The following is a 17,037-nucleotide window of genomic DNA, read 5'->3' on the forward strand; positions in this document are numbered from 1 at the left end:
TTCCCCTAAGTGTGACATTTTGTCACGTTTTTCTATGACGTCACCGTGTGCTTTTTCATAAAAAATCCATAGTAATTTCGTGATTTGACGTTTACTAGAAAGTAACTGATTTGACTAGTTGGAAACTACACTACCTATTGCAAAATCATTTATGGAAATCATAAATTCTATCTAATTCAAAATTCGAATTCAATGGTTTAGGACCCGAGTCGGGAATAAGAAAAAAAAGACGAAGCAATTATTATTATTATTTATAAGCAATAATAATAAGTATTTATTCCACATTATTCCGGTGCCACCTTCTAAACGCTTCCAAAGCTTCAAACACACTGCAGGTTAGTACCTGCGGATGCTCTAACGCCAAGAAATGCCCGCCGAAGTCCAGCACTGTGGTATTCAGCAGGTTCCTATACCTGTACAGATAAAAGATTACAATATAGATAACTGTCAGTACTATTCGTCCCACTGCTGGGCACAGTCAGTACTATTCAAATTCAAAAATATATTTATTCAGTAGGTAACATAGTTACACTTTGAATCGTCAATTTTTACATTACAAACGTCTCATCCGCATAAAACTACTGCAGCTTCTCACAACTTTATTCAGAGGCAGAGAACAGGAGTCCTAGTACGGCTTTGAAATATTTTTTTACCTTTGCGGATTTGCTCTTGGCCCCAAACTGGCCCGAAGGCAAGGAGCGAGAAGGCTTAAGATGGAGCGAGCTCGCCCAGAAGGTGCCTGTTCTCTCTGGCCTTGAAAGCACCCGGATTATAAGTATGCATATTAAGTATGAAGGACGATGCGAAAATTGACTACTTGACGAAATAGACTACTCTGTGCGACATTCAACTCGCGTCAGACAGAGTACTACGGAAGGCAAGAGGGAAACTGCAGGGAAACTGCCCTATTTTTCCCTAAAAAAGTAGCATGGAGAATGATACACCGACAAGACCGTGCCTCTTAAATTAATCATCATCATGTCGTCCAAACCGTATACGGCGACGGCGACTCCTAAATATCTATCCTGAGTCGTTGTTGTGGTGGGCTCTGATATGGCTAGCGAAACTGAACTTCGACTTGAAGATCACACGGCACACAGTAAAGCTGACATGACGAATTGAGTGTGTAGTTATAGGAGGGTTTCGGTTGAGTCTTCCGTATTTGCGGACCAACTGTGTTAATTTAAAAAGTAACATAAAACTTTTAATTACTTCAGGCTTAGGATCTTGGGAGGCTGGTAGGTAAACTCGTTCTTCGCTTGGACCACCCACGTTGGGACTTTTGTAGATGCTCTGAGAAAAAAAAAATCACAAGTGTATACAATCGTGGCCAGATCATAGAATTGATCATTTCATGATGTGCTCGACCAAATTTCATGAAATAGAATATCTTCTGTAAAGAAGCTAGTGATATGCTCCTTCACTCTTACCCTTCTAATCCCACCGCGGAGTGCTTCCTATTAGCTGTCTCAGCGTATATCCTGGCGGCGGTCGTGAAGCTCCTCATACCCCAGTACATCATCAGGTTGTCGACCAACTGCTCCCGGGTGAAGTTGTTTTGCAGACCACCATCAGGAAGGACCTTGTTAGCCACATTCACTCCAGATGAGAACTTCTCCAGGATATACGCTAGGAGACCCGCTGGAGAGTCGGTCATGGCGATACCTGATAAAAATTTAAAATTCAAATCAGCCTGATCATTCCTCTGACAAAATTGATTTCGAAATAATGTCTGGATCGATCGTGCTCAGAGGCAGAGGTGTATATACTATAGTTAAGATTCCCATTGACATTCTGAATTTGCCTTTCAACTGTTTTAAGACAGTAGTTACCTAAACAGAAACTGTGCAAAAAATGTTATTATAAGGTTAGTGATTATTTAGAAGATATGAATGTATGGGATTAATTGTCTGAGAACTGATATTAGGCAGCGAAATTAATCAATTGTATACACATTGTATATGTAATGTTTTTTTTTAAATAACGTCTAGGCCCCTGTGCCGAGGTTTTTCTTGCAGCTTCTTTTCCCCGGCTATACAGGTTGTGAGAAGCTGTAGTAGTTTTAGGCGGATGAGACGTTCGTTATGTAAAAATTGACGATTCAAAGTCTAACCTACTGAATAAAGATATATGTGAATTTGAATAAGTATTATACTCACTCCTCGCCAGCTGTATTTAAATTACCTCCAATAAGAGTCGAGCACATTTGGGAGATGGATTAAGTGTGAAATTGAAACTTGCTACATACCTACGGTATCAGGCTTCGTGGCCAGTTCGTGGAAGTATCCAGTCTCTTCGATCAGGAAAGCCAGCTTCTCAGTTAGAGGATAGAGGCGGCTTGCCAACTCTGGAGGGATCACCAGATGGGGGAACACTGCGCCCACAAGAGTCAGTCCCAGGGCTTCACGTGATGGAACTACGCCCCAATTTGTGTGGTAACCCAGGACCTCCTGCAACAGTTAGTGGTGGTTGAAAATTTCATGTGTCCCAAAAATGTCTATCAAGCTGACGCCCATACGATTGAGGACTAAAGTAGGACCGTGTGAGGTGAACCCAGTAGCGGCTCTAGCAAAATAATTAGGTGGTGCGACCCTCACACCAACGTCCCTGAAAAAACATTTTTTTTATGATTAGTTTCCGGCCACCCATTAATTTGTCGCTGACGTCGCTAACTGACGTATCTGAAATTTTTGGCGAATCTGATTTGCACCATGCTATAATGCAAATACTTGCAGATACGTCAGTTTGCAAAGTCAGCCACGAAATGTATGAGTTTTACGTGGCCGCTAAGAGGTACAATTCACGGGGCAGGTGTGCCCAATCCAGTTACTCCCCTGTAGATCCGGGTTTGACCTAATCCTGTAGAGCCAGGGTGGTCCCGTCTTGGTTGATTGTGGTCCCCCCCCCCCTCCTAAAACGGCACCCGACGCGATTGCACCGGTCGCACCGTCCTAGAGTCGCCACGGATAAACCCTAGCTCAGCCGCTAGTGGGGAGCTGAGAGTTGCCGATCTTACGTACCATTCCTTATTCTATGCTTATAGTAAAACTATCTCCTCACCCTGGGGAAGAGTACGGCCATGAAGCTGTTGATAATTCCGCCCCAGTCTCCTCCCTGCAGGTAGTACTTTGTATAGCCGAGCCTGTGCATCAGGTTTCTAAACAGCACGGCAATCTGACCCCCACCCAGCCCTGGCCGGGTTGCTGCCTGGAAAGTAAAATAAGTAGGTACATGTGGGAGCGAGCGGTGAAATAAACACGGATATATCTTTATAACAGCCTCCGTGGTCTAGTGATTAGAGCGTTAGGCTCACGATCTGGAGTTCCGGGTTCGATTCCCGATGGGGACATTGTCGAAATCACTTAAAAAAGTTATTCTACCAAAATTAGGAATATGAAGTGTTAGGATCATCCACATTAGTATTATCTAAATATAGGAACATCAACATTAGTACTGAAGATTATTAGGACTTTAAATATTGTAAGAAAATTAATAATTAGGACTATAAAATATCATGTTAGGACAATTGACTTTAGAACAATAAAAATTAGAAGTACTTACAACAGACTCCCGTTTAGGAGTCATGGTCTTATTTATAATTGTTACTTGTTTGATGTACTCAATAAACTGTCTTTCTTTCTTTAATTAGACCACTTATCTTGCCTAAGACTATCTAAGACAAACAGATGTATAAAAAAACTTACACCAGAAAATCCAAACCCTGGGAGACAGGGCACGATGACTTCGACGACGAAGTCCCTGGAGTCATCGTCCGCCGTGACCATCGGGATCATCTCGTAGAACTCTCTGATTGATCCTGGCCAGCCGTGAAGCAGAAGTAACGGGACTACTTCTTTGTGTGTGGGAGGCTGAAAAGGAGTTTTTATGGATTATTATTATTATTTTATGGATCATGTGCCGTTCCCATTAATGTTCTCACTTTGGGAACGTTCCCGACAGTAAAAAGGCACAAAACTTATGTAAGAGCTTTATTACCTAACCAAAAGGCAGATAAGACCATGAGCACAAAAAGAACAACGTGAAAAAGAAAAACGGGTACATTCCCATTTTGAGAAAATTTCTGGGAACGGCACATCACTGATTATACCTAAACATTTTTCTGATAAAAAAGGTAGGTTCTTCATCTTCATCATCATAACTTTCGAATCTTGATTAATCTACCAATTAGTTTTTTGATGTTGCGTGGTGTGAATGTATGATGGAAAGTTCTATAATACGATCGTTGTAATATGTTCGTTTTGTGCATATTCCGGTCCCACCGGTTATACTCCCAAGGCATTACTCTATAAGTAACAAGAACTCTGAACGTACCTGTCTAACCCAAATAAAGTGGATATCCAACCCCTGGATATTGGTCTTGTATTGTGGAAACTGATTCAGGAATTCCTCTCGTTGTTTGAAGGGGTATTCCTCAGCCCAGTATGACAGCCAGTCTGGGAGGGCGTCGCTGTTGAAGCCGTACGTGAACCCTGCGCCTTCAAGAGGAGGCTGGAAGGTGATGTGGTTCCGCAGCCGGTACTGTAGATCCTTGATCATCTGTGAGAAAACTAAACATTAATATTGGCATTACCAATTCTTCTTGGAGGCCTGCAAAGCCTTAGAAAATATTGTTCTTAATACATATTAGATTGGCGACCGCTCAGACAAATAGCAAATATGTAGGTAATTACCTACTACGCTACGCACTATTCGTACTCCTATGCACCTCCATATTACGTGCGAATTGTTGTGTTTTTTTTTGTAAATGCCCTCTCCTTTTTGTTTTCTTACGTTGTATTAAAGTGGCTGCCAAAAATCACATTTTTCTTTTGAGTTATTTACGAAATAAGTTTATTTAAATTACTCAAGGTCTTTTTATCGTTTCACTGATTGTCAAGTAGCCTATTACAACTCATGCACTTCCGGCCAAGTAGTTAATGCCATCTGCGGCAAATCTACAATAAGTCACGTAAGTACGTCAAAAAAAAAAAAAACAACTCATGCTCGGTCACCGTTTATATCTTGTTTTATTTCTTTCATGTATTTGTAGATACACTGCACACACATACGTTTTTAATATAATATGTTTTTGTAAAGTACTTTATGTTCATAGTTTAAGTAATAGTATTTTATGCAACAGTTGTATAAGAAGGGTCAAAAAATGCGAGTGGCGTGAGTTGCGATGTGAGCCTTGGCGAACATCGCAATAAGAGACGCCACGAGCATTTTTTGACCTAGTTATACAACGTTGCATACAATACTTTTTCTACGACGACGTAATTTTAAATGAAACAAAAATTATACAAAGAAAAATTTTATTTATAAAAATGAAGATGTAAATTTTGAATGGTATGGGAAAATGGCGGCAAATGTATGCTTTTTTTTATAGTATATCTATGGCACCAAACAAAGTAAAGGTGCCAGTTTCCAGGTCAAAAAAAAAAACAACAACAATGCTTTTTTGGCGACATTATAGTACAGCTACACTTTGTAAACAATGCTTTTATAGGCCATAGAGCGTACACTTTTTCAAAGAGTTTAATTATGTATGTACTTATATTAGACTTTTTGGTTATTTAAATGCCAGATTAAAGTAGAGGAGTAGAAAAATATTATTATGTACTTATTCATTGAAGTTGTATTTGTGGAAGACACGGCTTCCATGCCTCACTTAGCAGGGTCCACAGAATACCATGCAGTGTCGTGGCTCGCGCCGCGGCTTATGCTGAGTGAGGTCCTTTTATAAAGGACACCACCACCATCGTTGACCAGTTCATACACTCAATTATTTGTATTTCTCATGTAAGTTGTTTTTATTATGTGTTTTGATTGTAAGTTATGTGTTACTCCGTGTTTTATATTATATATTTCTTATTTGTTTTATATTTGTTACTGTGGTGTACCTTTATAATAAACGTTTCTTTCTTTCTTTCAAATGTAAATTTCTTTTGAAAATAAAGATTTCTTTAACCTGAGATTGCAAAGGCGGTACCCGGACAGTGTGCCGCATAACGCATAAGTGTGAGCGAGATAGTCTACGCGCTTTCCCCTTACTCCTTCAGCGGGTTACGGGCTTCAAGACGGGCGTGAATGAATTGTAAATTTATCTTAAGTGCTGCTTTCACTAATGTTGGCTTGACCATTATTGTCAGTGATACGGCTCACCACCTATCACCTTGGTCTAACAGAAAGCTCGGTGAGGTACTTAGTTCATCTTGTGATGGATGTACCTCCGACTACACCAATTGGGATATAGTTCTGAGCTTATGTACTCACTTCATCATCGAACAAAATCTTGGCAGGTCGGATGCTCTCATCCTGGATCATCCCCGGAGGCCCCCACCACTCGTTCAGGTCTAAGGCAGATCTGTTCAACTTTGGTGACTGCACGAAGTTCTGGGCCCAGGATGTGGACACCAGAGACAGAATTATTACCAGCATTGTTGGTCTGAGAACAGAACAGAAACACATTACAATTATTTGTTTGGACTAAACCACACCCGAATCTAGCCAAGTTGCCGTTCTATAGTATTCCTTATTCTATGACTAAACTAACCACAGATCATTGTTCGTTGTTTAAACGATTGAATAAGAGGATGAATCCAAAATAGTTTTTTCCTTTTTTCGAGTTCTAATTATCAGAGCGCAAATACAAGTTGTTTCTACTAAATCCATTTTAAAACTGAGAATTTTGATGCTGTAGTAAACCGTAGTGCGTGCGTTTACAGATTTTTATTTGTGTTGCCGCACGGTACAACGCCGCTGCTCTTTTCTGCCGCGCGGCGAAAAACTCGTAGTGCGCGCCTGGCCTAAGTATAAGTATTATGTAAGTATAAGTATATGTACAATCAATTTGTGTTAGATGAAGAGTCGCAATGTCACCTGTATCAATACATAGACTCGTTTGTTATTTGGCCTTGTAAGTACACGCTTGTAGGAGCGTGCAAACGAACGTTGAATAGCGTAGTGTGTTTGCTCGATGTTCCGGCTAAGTAGTTAATGCCATCTGCGGAAAATCAACAAAAGTCAAGTAAAAAAAAATCTGCTTGATGTTATATCAGATAAGAATAAAGAGGAACATCTAGAAAAGCTTACACGACGTACTCTCAAAATTTATTAATTTGTGATTTTTTAACATGAAATAAATTACTTGGGGTACATAGTTGACAAAAAACTGGATTGAGAAAGTCACCAGTAGGGCTAACATAAAATTATCGATCGATTCGATGAATTTTGTCGAAATTGATAAGTTTTTTTCCTACTTACTACTTATTCCTTATTGTTTGCTGTAACTAAGTACGTATACTATTATATAACTAATACATAACTATGCTATTAACGGCCTCCGTGGTCCAGTGGTTGAGCGTTGGGACATACCACAAAAATAACTTTGTGATCCCTAGTTTGGTTAGGACATTACAGGCTGATCACCTGATTGTCCGAAAGTAAGATGAAACGCGCTTCGGAAGGCACGTTAAGCCGTTGGTCCCTGTTACTACTTACTGAAGTGAGTAATCGTTACATGAGTCATGTCAAGGGCCTTTGGCGGCTCAATAATAACCCTGACACCAGGGTTGATGAGGTTGGTAATCCTCATAACCTACTCAATAGAAGAAGACCGTTCCATGGTCTAGTGAGGGGAAATATCACAAACACATTGGAGTCTGATTACCTGAATGTCCAAAAGTCGTGACGACTAAGCAGTAGCATAGGGTTGATAAGGCTGGAATTCCACCTCACAACCCACACAATAAGAAAAAGAAGACTATACTATTGAGTATATAGGTACGCACCTCCGTTAACAGCGGGGATTACCTGTCGCGCGACAGTCTGCAATCGCCATCGAAGGATGCGTTCAATCAGTACGCAGGCGCGCCGCATATAAAATCAAGTGTTAATAGATCGCGCAGCTTATGTCTGTTTCGTAGCAGAAGGTAGGTAATAGTGCTAATTCCTACAGACGCCATCTAATTTTACTTTAAGTTATACCTGTCATTTTCATATCCGCCGAATAGGAAAGGGACGGATGATTGACAGCTCTTAATTTTAGGAAGAATGAGTACTTAAATGAATAAATAACCCGGGCGAAAGAAAAAGTTATCTCGCTGGTATGCAAACCGTTTGACGTGTGCTGTCAACTTAATTCTGTCGGGTTATTGGCCAATGTAAAAAATTTTAGACGGTTGTTTTAGATTTGTGCTTAAAGTTGACGTGTGTTTCATAAATTTTATGCTTGTCGAATACCCGTCCCTTTCCTTTTCGGCGAATAAGAAAATGACATATCCAGGCTCCAACCCTGATGATTGTTAATTAAGGTTGTTGTAAACGAAATAAGTAAATCTTATTTATTTTTTATGCGAATAAACAAGGATGTGTTTTAAAGCGTAAAGGAATACATTGCAGGTGGGTGGCCGAAAAAGGTAACAGACCAGGGAATCAAACTGTACACGTCGAAGTAGTAAAGATGTATCGGAAGCATGTCGTCTTAATAAATAAGACCCAAAATATTATACGCGAGTTCCTAAACATTAATTTCCGGAAGAATTTCAGACAAAACATACCTATTTTCTTGTTTCATACGTCTTAGAGTGTAGTTTTTCCGTAGTCGGGTTTTAGTTTTTAAACATATATTTTTATTTCCTTCTAAAGTAAGTATCATCATCAGCCCATTAACGTCCCCACTGCTGGGTCACGGGCCTTCCCCTATGGATGGATAGGGAGATCGGGTCTTAAAACATCACGCGGGCCCAGTGCGGATTGATGGTTATTAACGACTGCTAATGCAGCCGGGACCAACGGCTTAACGTGGGTTCCGAAGCACGGAGGAGCTCGAGGTGAAAACTTTTTTTTTTGTGGTCACCCATCCTATGACCAGTTGCTTAACTTCAACAATCGCCGACCGAGCGCGTTTACCGCTGCGCTACCGAGCTCCTCCTGCCTAAACTAAGTATAATGCTCGATTTATGTAAACGCTCATTTCAATGCATCCGCAGTTTGCAATAACTAAATAGGTACTATTAAACAGAACGACCAGTTCTGTACAATTATTGATTATATTCTTTCAATAAGATAACACTTTACAATCGTCACAATGCGCGGTAAGAATTAGATCTGTCAAAGTACGTAAGGTTATGACGTTTATGAGCATAGTAGATATTAGTTCGATCGATTCTTTTCTATCTAACAGTACCTACATTGTTTTATGTATCCTTTTAGTTTTATTGTCCAAAATAAAATGCATTTAGTTCATTACCTGTATGTAGAGCAGTATATTATCTCCATGTATTTTTTTTATTACCATGTCTACGTCCTAATTTAAGCGTAGAAGCGATAAGAAGAAAATTTAAAAAGAAGTACTTAGGTAACTATGCCTACTTAATCCAATGAGTTCTTGTGGTTACTGGGAATAGGCTCGCCTCCTATCATAGCCTTCGCGACATCAATAGTCGTACAAGACTTAGCGAATGTTATCTACGTAGATAACATTCGCTATTCTAATCGCTAGTCTTATTGGTCGAAGCCCTCGACATAATTCGCGCCGCGCGCGGCACGTTTGTCATGCAGACCCTGCAGGGGACATAAACATATCTGGCAAGGTGGATGGTTTCCCTTCACATTGTTGGTACAGGTTGGAAGGTCAGACATACAAGTAGTCGCAGTAGAATTCAAATTCAAAAATACGAATTCATTTACACTTTGAATTTCCCTCAATCAGCGCTTATCGCTATCGACCCGCTAGGGTCGATTCATTCTTTCAATTATTTTCCCTCTCAGACGACGCCCTGAGCCGAGGTTCGCGCCCAACTGGGCACCCTCAGGCCTGTTGTCTTAAACGTTGAACCGGGTGAGAGCCTTCAGCGCTCCCCATTTGTCCGGCCAAGTAGTTAATGCCATCTACGGCAAATCACGTAAAAATAAATAAATAACTGAATTGTCATTTTTTACATAACGAACGTTTCACCCGCCTAAAACTACTCAGATTCTCATAACCTGTATCTTATAGCCGGAGAAAAGAAGCTGCAAGAAAAACCTTTCAAAATAAACAAAATATTGTTATACAATTTAGTAATCTCGCTGCCTAATATCAGCCTGACCTGACCTGTCAACGCTGAACTTCTTGAAGGCAAAGCTTAACGATGCACGCTTGTAGCTCATAGTTAGTACTTAGTGGTATAAGCACTTGCCTTATAGGTACATTTCGCCTTTCCCTTTCACAATAACAACTTTATTTATTGAAATAGCAGTCTCTTCTGACACCATGACTATTCATACAAAATCCTTCACATTAATCCTTTTACTTTCATGTACATTAATAGTAATGAACGTGTCTTCAAAAGATTTAATCTTACCAATGAAACGTAATAAAACTAGCATGAATTGCATAGCGAAATGTATTATAGATATTTCTAACGATCCCGCGCATAATTCTGTAGTAACTGTTGTAATTAGCAATGAAAAAGAAGCTGTCAATGATTTCGTTAATGACATAATAGATGTCGTTAAGGAAAATGAAGATCAAATGATTATAGTCGATAAGAACTACTTTATAAGAGTTGATGAAGATATTTTTGATATCAAACGAGGTATGTATCTAGTGACTGTATATTTTGAAACCTGTGAAGACATGCTACAATTCAATGCAAGTTTAATTACCGAAGAACATAGATATCTGATGATAATACCAAAAGCGTGTGAACAAGTCTTAAGAAGAATAAACACAGACGTTGATGAATTTGATTTGACGTTCATTCTACAAGATGGGTCTACAGAACAGGAACTTATAAGTTTTATCCCGAAGATAAATCATGATACTTGCGAAGTAGCCACAGACGTACACCCGAAACGAATAAATAAGTGCAGAAATGGTTTTGTAGAGCGGAGAGAAGTATTTCCCAACAAGAATCCAGTGGATTTAAAGGGTTGTTCTTTGAACGTCGGCATATCTTTACTAGACCCATTTGCAACGATAAAAAGTGATCAGAAATTTACAAATATGGACACTTTACATGAAGTTGAAGGTTCTGACGTAAAAATATTGAATATGATAGCAAAACATGTGAATGCGAAATTGAATTTCTTTTACATTAGTAAAGAGAAGGTGGTTTATGAGAAGTTCCTAATAAATAAAAGCCTAGATGTGTGTGCTGGAGGTCTAGTTAGACATGCAACGGATGCAGATGAAGTAGCATATTCAGGTATGTGGCTGGCATTGTCCAGATCTAAATACATTCTTCTTATCGTGTGGATTGTGAGGTAGAATACCAGTCTTATCAACCTTAGTGTCAGGGTTATTATTGAGCCGCCAAAGGCCCCTGACATGACTCATGTAAAGACTGCATACTTACGTCAGTAAGTAGTAACCGGAACCATCGGCTTAACGTACCTTCCGAAGCACGGATCATCTTACTTTTGGACAATTAGGTGATCAGCCTGTAATGTCCTAACCAAACTAGGGATCACAAAGTGATTTTCGTGATGTGTTTCCACCGGGATTTGAACCTGGGACCTTCGGATCGTGAGCTCAACGCTCAAGCCACTGGACCACGGAGGCCGTTGCTTGATTACCTTTCACTAAGTGCAGCATTGTCAAAGTGATTTTTTGTGATATGTCCCCACCGGTATTCGAACCCGGGACCTCCGGATCACGAGCCCAAAGCTCAAACACTGGACCACAGAGGACAATGCAGGCTGATCACCCGATTGTCCGAAAGTAAGATGATCCGTGCTTCGGAAGGCACGTTAAGCCGTTGATTCCGGTTACTACTTACTGATGTTGATGGTCATTCAAAAATGATGATCATACAAAATGATGTTAGTAAGTGCGCAGACATTTAATTTAATTACTTAAGTAAGTATTTATTAAAAAAGTAAGTATTAAGTAGTAAAAGACTTACTTAGAATTGAGGTCACTTTACGACGTTATCTTTCTCCAAATTATTTAGTCACTAACTTTAATCAATAGTATTATTTTATACGTTACTGTAGTATTGTAAACATTTCGGTACGTACACAATTAGGGTAGGCAGATATAACCGTGTATCGCGAGTAAGAAATGCTTGTACAATAATTTTATTTTTTAAATATCACACTCTTTTACGTACAAGGCCTGAGGAACTAAAAACGGAAACTCATTTTTATCAAAGGTAACGTAGAATGAATAAAAAAGTTTTTACGCAATGAGTTTCAATTATGGAGAGGCAAATCCGCAACATTTTTTGTCTTCTTCTAGGTTATGTATACTTACTAGCTAGCTTAACGTAACATAAATATCCAGGAGAGAGGCATCATAGGCTGTAAATGCTGTAATACAAGTATTCTTATACTTAGTCAGCTATGGTACCTACCTATTTATATCTGTCTAAGACTATGCTATGTTAAGGAAATTGTACCCACTTTTTTGGCAATAAAATTATTATGTTTAAGTTATTTGTATGTCGTTTCCATATCTCGGGCCTATGGAGGGACGGACCTTTGAAAGGCGTGCTTGGGGCCGAAGCCACGTTGAGGCCCCTTAAGACAATTTAATCTAAATGTTACTCAGTGAGGGAACTTTCAGATATTAAGCTGAAAAGAACAGATACAACACTCTGATCTTACCAACCTCATCAACTCTGGTGTCAGGGTTACTATTGACCCGGCGTAGGCCCCTGAAATGGCTCATGTAACGACTATGTACTTATAAGTAAGTAGTAATCGGGACCAACGGCTTAACGTGCCTTCATCATCTTCCTTTAGGATAATCGGATAATACGATGTCATTAACACCGTGTACGGTCACGAGCATTAATATGTATCACTTTGGTACCATGTCACATTAACTTTTTTGACAAATTGCACTGTAAGTCTCACTAAATGTCAAATATGTTAGTGCGACAGAGTCCTAAAGTGGGTACATTATATTGCTCATGGCTGTATATCCTGCGTACCTGACCGCTTCCGTTTACAGGACTGAATTCGTCATTTCTTATAATCAACTAAGCCATTGGCGTCTTTGTCGAATCCAGTTACCGTTACATATCATTGGATTACCTGTACTTAAGAGGATGATGTGTTCCTTCATTTGTTATATTTGTTTAATACCGTAGTAATGATATTAGGTAAGGAGGTACTCCATTTTTTAAGCTGCCGTAATTCAAACGTAAACCTACGTGTCATGATGAGCACGCCTTTTTTATTAACTTATTACGTAGTTTTGTTTGTATCTGGGAACAAAGTCTACCGGCCCCTATACTTACAACTTACACCTAAAAACTTCCACCTTATCATCATCATTATCCCGTTTTTTCACAGGGTCCGCTTACCTAATCTGGAGATTTGACAGGTCCGGTTTTTTACATAAGCGACCGCCTGTCTGACCTTCCAACCCGCGAAGGGAGAACCAGCCCAATACAGGTTAGGTAACATACCTCCGAAAATGCATTTCTCGGGAATGTGGGTTTCCTCACGATGTTTTTCTTCACGGATGAGCACGTGATAATCATTTATGATCCAAACATGAATTCGAAAACAAATTCGACAAATGGTTTACCGTGCCTTCCAAACAAAGGACTCTTTCTACGTGATTTAGACTATGTACCCATTCGGGAATCGAATTCGGACCTTCAGATTAAGATATAGATTGATAGAAAAATGGAAAAACGGACAAAAACAACCCACAAAATGTAAAAACAGACGATGAGTTGCGGTGTACTTACAGAAAAACCTGTAGATAGGTTTATGAGACACCGTTTTTGATTGTAAAATGTTTATTATTACTTTGAATAAAAAAAAAAAAATAAAAAAAATAATAGATAACTCTCTAACCACTTTACCTCCATATCGCCATAGATACTGTGTCTAGGTAGGTTACACAATTTATGATTTTATGAATGAATTTATGATTTTAATTGCTTTCTTATCTACTAATCGTCATGTTCCTAGTACCTATCCCGTTTTTACAGGGTCCGCTTACCTAACCTGCAGATTTGACAGGTCCGGATTTTTTACAGAAGCGACTGCCTGTCTGACCTTCCCACTCAAGGAAAAATTGCTTTCTATTGTCGGCAGCATCTAACTAAAACCTAATTTATTTCTTTTAAAGGTAGCTACAACAACCAGGACGTATTTTGGATCTATGCAGCTGAACGAACCCCGATGGCGGTGAAGAGAATCACTAGCACCCTAAGAAATATCTATCCCTTCATTTTAATCTACCTTCTTCACTACCTACTATTGAATTTAACTTCCTATTTCAATGGAAGAGGGGTACTTTTAGGCAAGTCTTTTATGCTTACTTGGGGAGTCATTTTCGGATCAACTTCTTTAAGTAGACCTAGGGGTTTTAAGGAGGTTGTATGCAGTGTTTTATATCTGATTGCTTGTTCCTTAATGTCGATACTATTAGGGGTCCAAGTGTACTATTTCTTAACAACAGAACTACCGCCTACAATTTATAAATCTCAACGCGACTTACTCAAATCAGGCCGAATAATTTATATAAATCCAGAAATTAAAATTGCATACTCAAAGATTTTCTTAATAACATTTAAGGAATATTTAAGTTCTTGTGATTCTATTTTAGACTGTCAACAAAAAGTGTTGAAAAACGATGGCGTTACATTGACTTTTGAAGGTGTTTTTTATAAGTTTCAAGCATCTACTGCTGTTAATTTCGAGGCTAAAGTATTAAGAAGCTCTGACGCAGTAATCAATGAGTATAACGACTTTATAATTAGAAAATATAGTCCTTTAGTTAAAGTAATACAGAGACTAGTCACAAGAATTTTTGAAGGTGGTATTTCTACTAAGTTGTATAAAGACGGTATAGGTTTACATGAAGTGGCAAAGGCGAAGCATTTCGCGAAAAAATTGCGGTTTATAAACTATCGATGTAAAACTGGATGTCCTATCCAGTTTAAAAGGGGCGCATCTCTGTTTTACATTTGGCTATTGGGATGTGTCATGTCGTGTTGTGTTTTCGGATTGGAATTGATGATGAAAGTAAAGAATTAATCAGGGAGGCATGTTAACTCTAATATCCAAAAGGAAATGTGAAATTAACCCCCTCCGGTTGGTTGAGGGGAGGTATGTGCCCAGCAGTGAGACGTATATAGGCTGTTTATGTTATGAATGTTAAATTGGTCCAATATTCAAAGAAACCTACTTAAAATTATTACAAAGGACTTAATAATCACGAGTTTCCAAGCGCCTGTTGCTTTCGTAATGCAAAGCCGCTGCTTGTAAAATATGTCCATCAATTTTATATTCTCACAACCAGGCGATCATCACACCGTAAAAAATGAGTTCAATCACTGAATTAATTCACCAATCTTTTTATAATCTGTTCTCAAGGGGATTAACCGAAATCAGCGCGTCGTAACAATCACTTCCCTTAAGCCCACAAATATTGTTATCTCACTTGAACACCCGCGCTCTAATTCAATAGGGGTTGGAGTGAGAGGGATGTTATTAAATGGGAACTTATTCAGCACTTGAGTCATAAATAATAGTAAGTAATAGTGGTTATGAAATAAACAGTAGTATTTGTGGGTGCATGTGTAATAGTTTTAAATGAGTGTAGTTAAGTTTAGTAAGTTAATTGTGTGTGATTTAAGTCAATTTATAGTATTTTAGTAGGTGGAGGGTAGTTATTGTAAATGCTGGTACTTAAACAAAATTAGGGAATGAGCGCGTCGCCAACAGACTACGGTTGTAGTTTGGCGATAGTATTAAAGTGTGTAAATATGTATACATAATATATACATTATTAATTTTGTTTACTTATAAATAAATTAAAAAATACGTTATATGTATAGGTACTTATATTACGTTTATCTAGCTCTCTTGACCTTACCATAAGTACTCTGTTTACTTCTGAATAGTCATCTTTAAAATGTAATCATATTGCTATTTTTATTGTATTATTAAATAGATAAATTCATTGTTTTTATACCTTGTTTTATTATCAACATCAACTTATTCGTAGTTAGGTAAAGAAGGACGGCAAGCTAATAAGCTGATTTTATCTACTTGTATTGATTTTATTTACTTATACTGAGAATTATTGAGGACTGAAGAGGCAAGATGATTGGACACCTAATAAGACACGACTAATTTATTAAAACATCATAGAAGGAAAGAGAGGAAGGGGAAGACCAAGAAGAGCTTACATGGAACAGATTAAAGAAAAGGTTAACGTCGTGTCTTATAGGGAAGTCAAGGAATTGGCCTTTGATAGACGGGAATGGAAAATGTTACACCGACAAGAGCGTGGCTCTTAAATTGATGATGATTGATTTTATTGGTGTAAACCTGTAATTGGCTTTCTGTTGCTATTTTTAAGTCTATTTTGTTACTATGTAATAAATAAATAAACACAAAATGATAATATGAGTGAAACATGAAAATATGGAAAAACTTGCAAGTTAAGTAACTGCCCTGTGTGTTGTGGGATTGCTTCTCAACAAGCACCGGTTCGATACCCGGTACCGGACTTGCTCCCAGAGCTATTAACTTTTGATTACTCAGTTCTTTACTCAGTTGGTTGTTACTAGCAGAAAGCTCGATGAGACGTGAGTACTTAGTTCATCATGTTATAATAATAATAATAATCATTAAATTCTTTATTCAAGTTACTAGGACTCACATTTTGTTAATAACAAAACTATTATGAATGTACATTATTTTTTTATTTATTTGTTTTTTTTTGTTATTTTATGTTATGTGTTTATTGTGTATGTTATGAATGTACGCCTAACTGATTATCCCAATCGGTGAGTAGTCGTGAATAAACTGTCTCAGAGTAAAGGACTTTGAACACGCTACTAAGTCACGACATGACTTGATTCAACTGAGTAGACTCACCCGGTCACATCACTACAGTATATGATACAGAATTAATTCGCACCGTCAGTCGTCTATCGGCACGTGGCTGGTACATTCATACATTTATATTGAGGATTATATTACACTCTATCACCCTCATAATGTAGGGTAACTGACGACTTATGGCGAATTTGTCGTAATAAATTCATTACTCGTGGGGTGATATCAATAATA

General features: G+C 38.5%; 1 protein-coding gene across 1 annotated transcript; it reads right to left on the reverse strand.

Annotated features, from left to right (window-relative positions):
• Window positions 1-238: 238 nt before the first annotated feature.
• LOC126377556 (juvenile hormone epoxide hydrolase-like) lies at window positions 239-7,926 on the reverse strand. Its single transcript, XM_050025353.1, has 10 exons — window positions 7,794-7,926; window positions 6,883-7,006; window positions 6,277-6,448; window positions 4,333-4,557; window positions 3,705-3,869; window positions 3,061-3,207; window positions 2,249-2,450; window positions 1,431-1,665; window positions 1,213-1,293; window positions 239-413 (listed from the first exon to the last, which is right to left on the reverse strand). The coding sequence occupies exons 3-10, from the start codon at window positions 6,439-6,441 to the stop codon at window positions 275-277; spliced, it is 1,359 nt and encodes a 452-aa protein (XP_049881310.1). The 5' UTR covers window positions 6,442-6,448; window positions 6,883-7,006; window positions 7,794-7,926; the 3' UTR covers window positions 239-274.
• Window positions 7,927-17,037: the final 9,111 nt, after the last annotated feature.

This window comes from Pectinophora gossypiella, chromosome 23 (genome assembly GCF_024362695.1).
Source record: "Pectinophora gossypiella chromosome 23, ilPecGoss1.1, whole genome shotgun sequence".
NCBI lineage: Eukaryota > Metazoa > Arthropoda > Insecta > Lepidoptera > Gelechiidae > Pectinophora > Pectinophora gossypiella.